The 1460-nt window shown below is 39.9% G+C and overlaps 1 protein-coding gene across 1 annotated transcript in view; it reads right to left on the bottom strand.

The window, feature by feature from the left end:
• Nucleotides 1–1460, bottom strand: part of LOC136829583 (testis-expressed basic protein 1-like) — a 46996-nt gene extending 45536 nt beyond the window's left edge. The window contains exon 1 of the mRNA XM_067088432.1: nucleotides 1440–1460. Within this exon, the coding sequence (XP_066944533.1) occupies nucleotides 1440–1460 (21 nt within the window). The remainder of the gene's footprint in view (nucleotides 1–1439) is intronic.

The following is a 1460-nucleotide window of genomic DNA, read 5'->3' as shown; positions in this document are numbered from 1 at the left end:
CCATAAAAGACAGGCAATGCTCCTTGCCTCACTCCTACTCCAGTTGCTGAATCGTGGATAGACCCCTGTGCAGAAAACTTCCACAAAATTAGGTTCGTAAACACCTGCTCAGGAGGCTCATCAGCAGCACGTTAACCCCCTCTACACCCTGTGTCATTCCTCTGAATGCTACAGGAGCACATTAGCTTCGTGGATGCCGAGGCCTTTTCTTATCACAATACCCCATTCATTTATCCAACCATTTCTAGGTCTTCCTCTCCCTCCTTCCTCCTAACCCCTGACTTTTTTTCCTCCATTCACTCATCCTCCATTCTTTCATCTTCCATTCTTCCCACATGACTGAATCACCTTGGAGCAATATGATTCTTGCGTTCACCTGCACTCACCTTTTTCCACTTATACTTCTCTCAGCATTTCTCACTTCAGTTTTTCTTAAATATATGGTATGAAAACAAAATTTTATAGCTTCGACCGTTTTCATTTATTCATTTTATCATCAAAACTTCGCTTCCATAAATGAGAATGGCTGAACAATTCCTTCATATATTCCAACCACCGCTTCCATAAATACGTAGGGTTTCTTCCCATTCTCTCGCGTGGTTCCTACTGCCTTCCTGGTTTCACCGAACTGCATCTGTTTTGTCACGACCTGTGTTAACATTCATTGCTCCATCTTCCTGGATCCTAATTATTCTCATAATCTTTCTTGATTACATTTACTATGAACGCTCTCCTCTTTCATACACTTTCAAACTCACAGGTTTTTGCCATTTTTCTTCACTATCCAAATTAATACTGCATCATCTGCGATCATCCGTTATTCCATGTTCCAATCTGAGCCTGCATTTTCATGCCACAACTTTGCACCTACATCTGCTGTCCTTTTTCTGACTCCTCACTTCTCTCCATTCATAAATATACTCAGCAGCTACAGAGACATAACGCACTTGTCTCAGTCTTATTCCCACACCAAACCAGTCACTATTCCACCTAGAAATGTTAGCACTCTTCACTTAAAAGTAAAAGGTTTTTTTATTGCTCCTAACAACTTATAGAATGTATCATACATACTCGATACCCTCTACATTGCCTCTCTATTAATTCTGTCATATGCTTATTCCAGGTTTTAGTTATTTTTTATTTTTATTTTGGTGGACTTCGAATCTCTCTGAAGTTATACCATGAAAGGCAGCGGTATTATTCTAGTACATCTTGGTATTAAAAGCACATTCCCACTAACAGGGTGTTTCTTTACTTTCAAACTTTTTCGTCACTGGTTCCTAAACACATGAGTCTCCCTATTCCAAGCACGTACTATTCTTCAAAATCCTACCGGAAACATTCCCTTATATTATAATTATAACACGGAAAGAACAGTTATTCCTTCCTGTCATGCGTTCCTTCTGAAGCTTTCCCTCATCCAGACTTACCTTACTCACCTTGGTTAGCCACTCAGTCAT

Source organism: Macrobrachium rosenbergii, chromosome 44 (genome assembly GCF_040412425.1).
Source record: "Macrobrachium rosenbergii isolate ZJJX-2024 chromosome 44, ASM4041242v1, whole genome shotgun sequence".
Classification (NCBI taxonomy): Eukaryota; Metazoa; Arthropoda; class Malacostraca; order Decapoda; family Palaemonidae; genus Macrobrachium; species Macrobrachium rosenbergii.
This window is presented reverse-complemented; position numbering and strand designations above follow the sequence as displayed.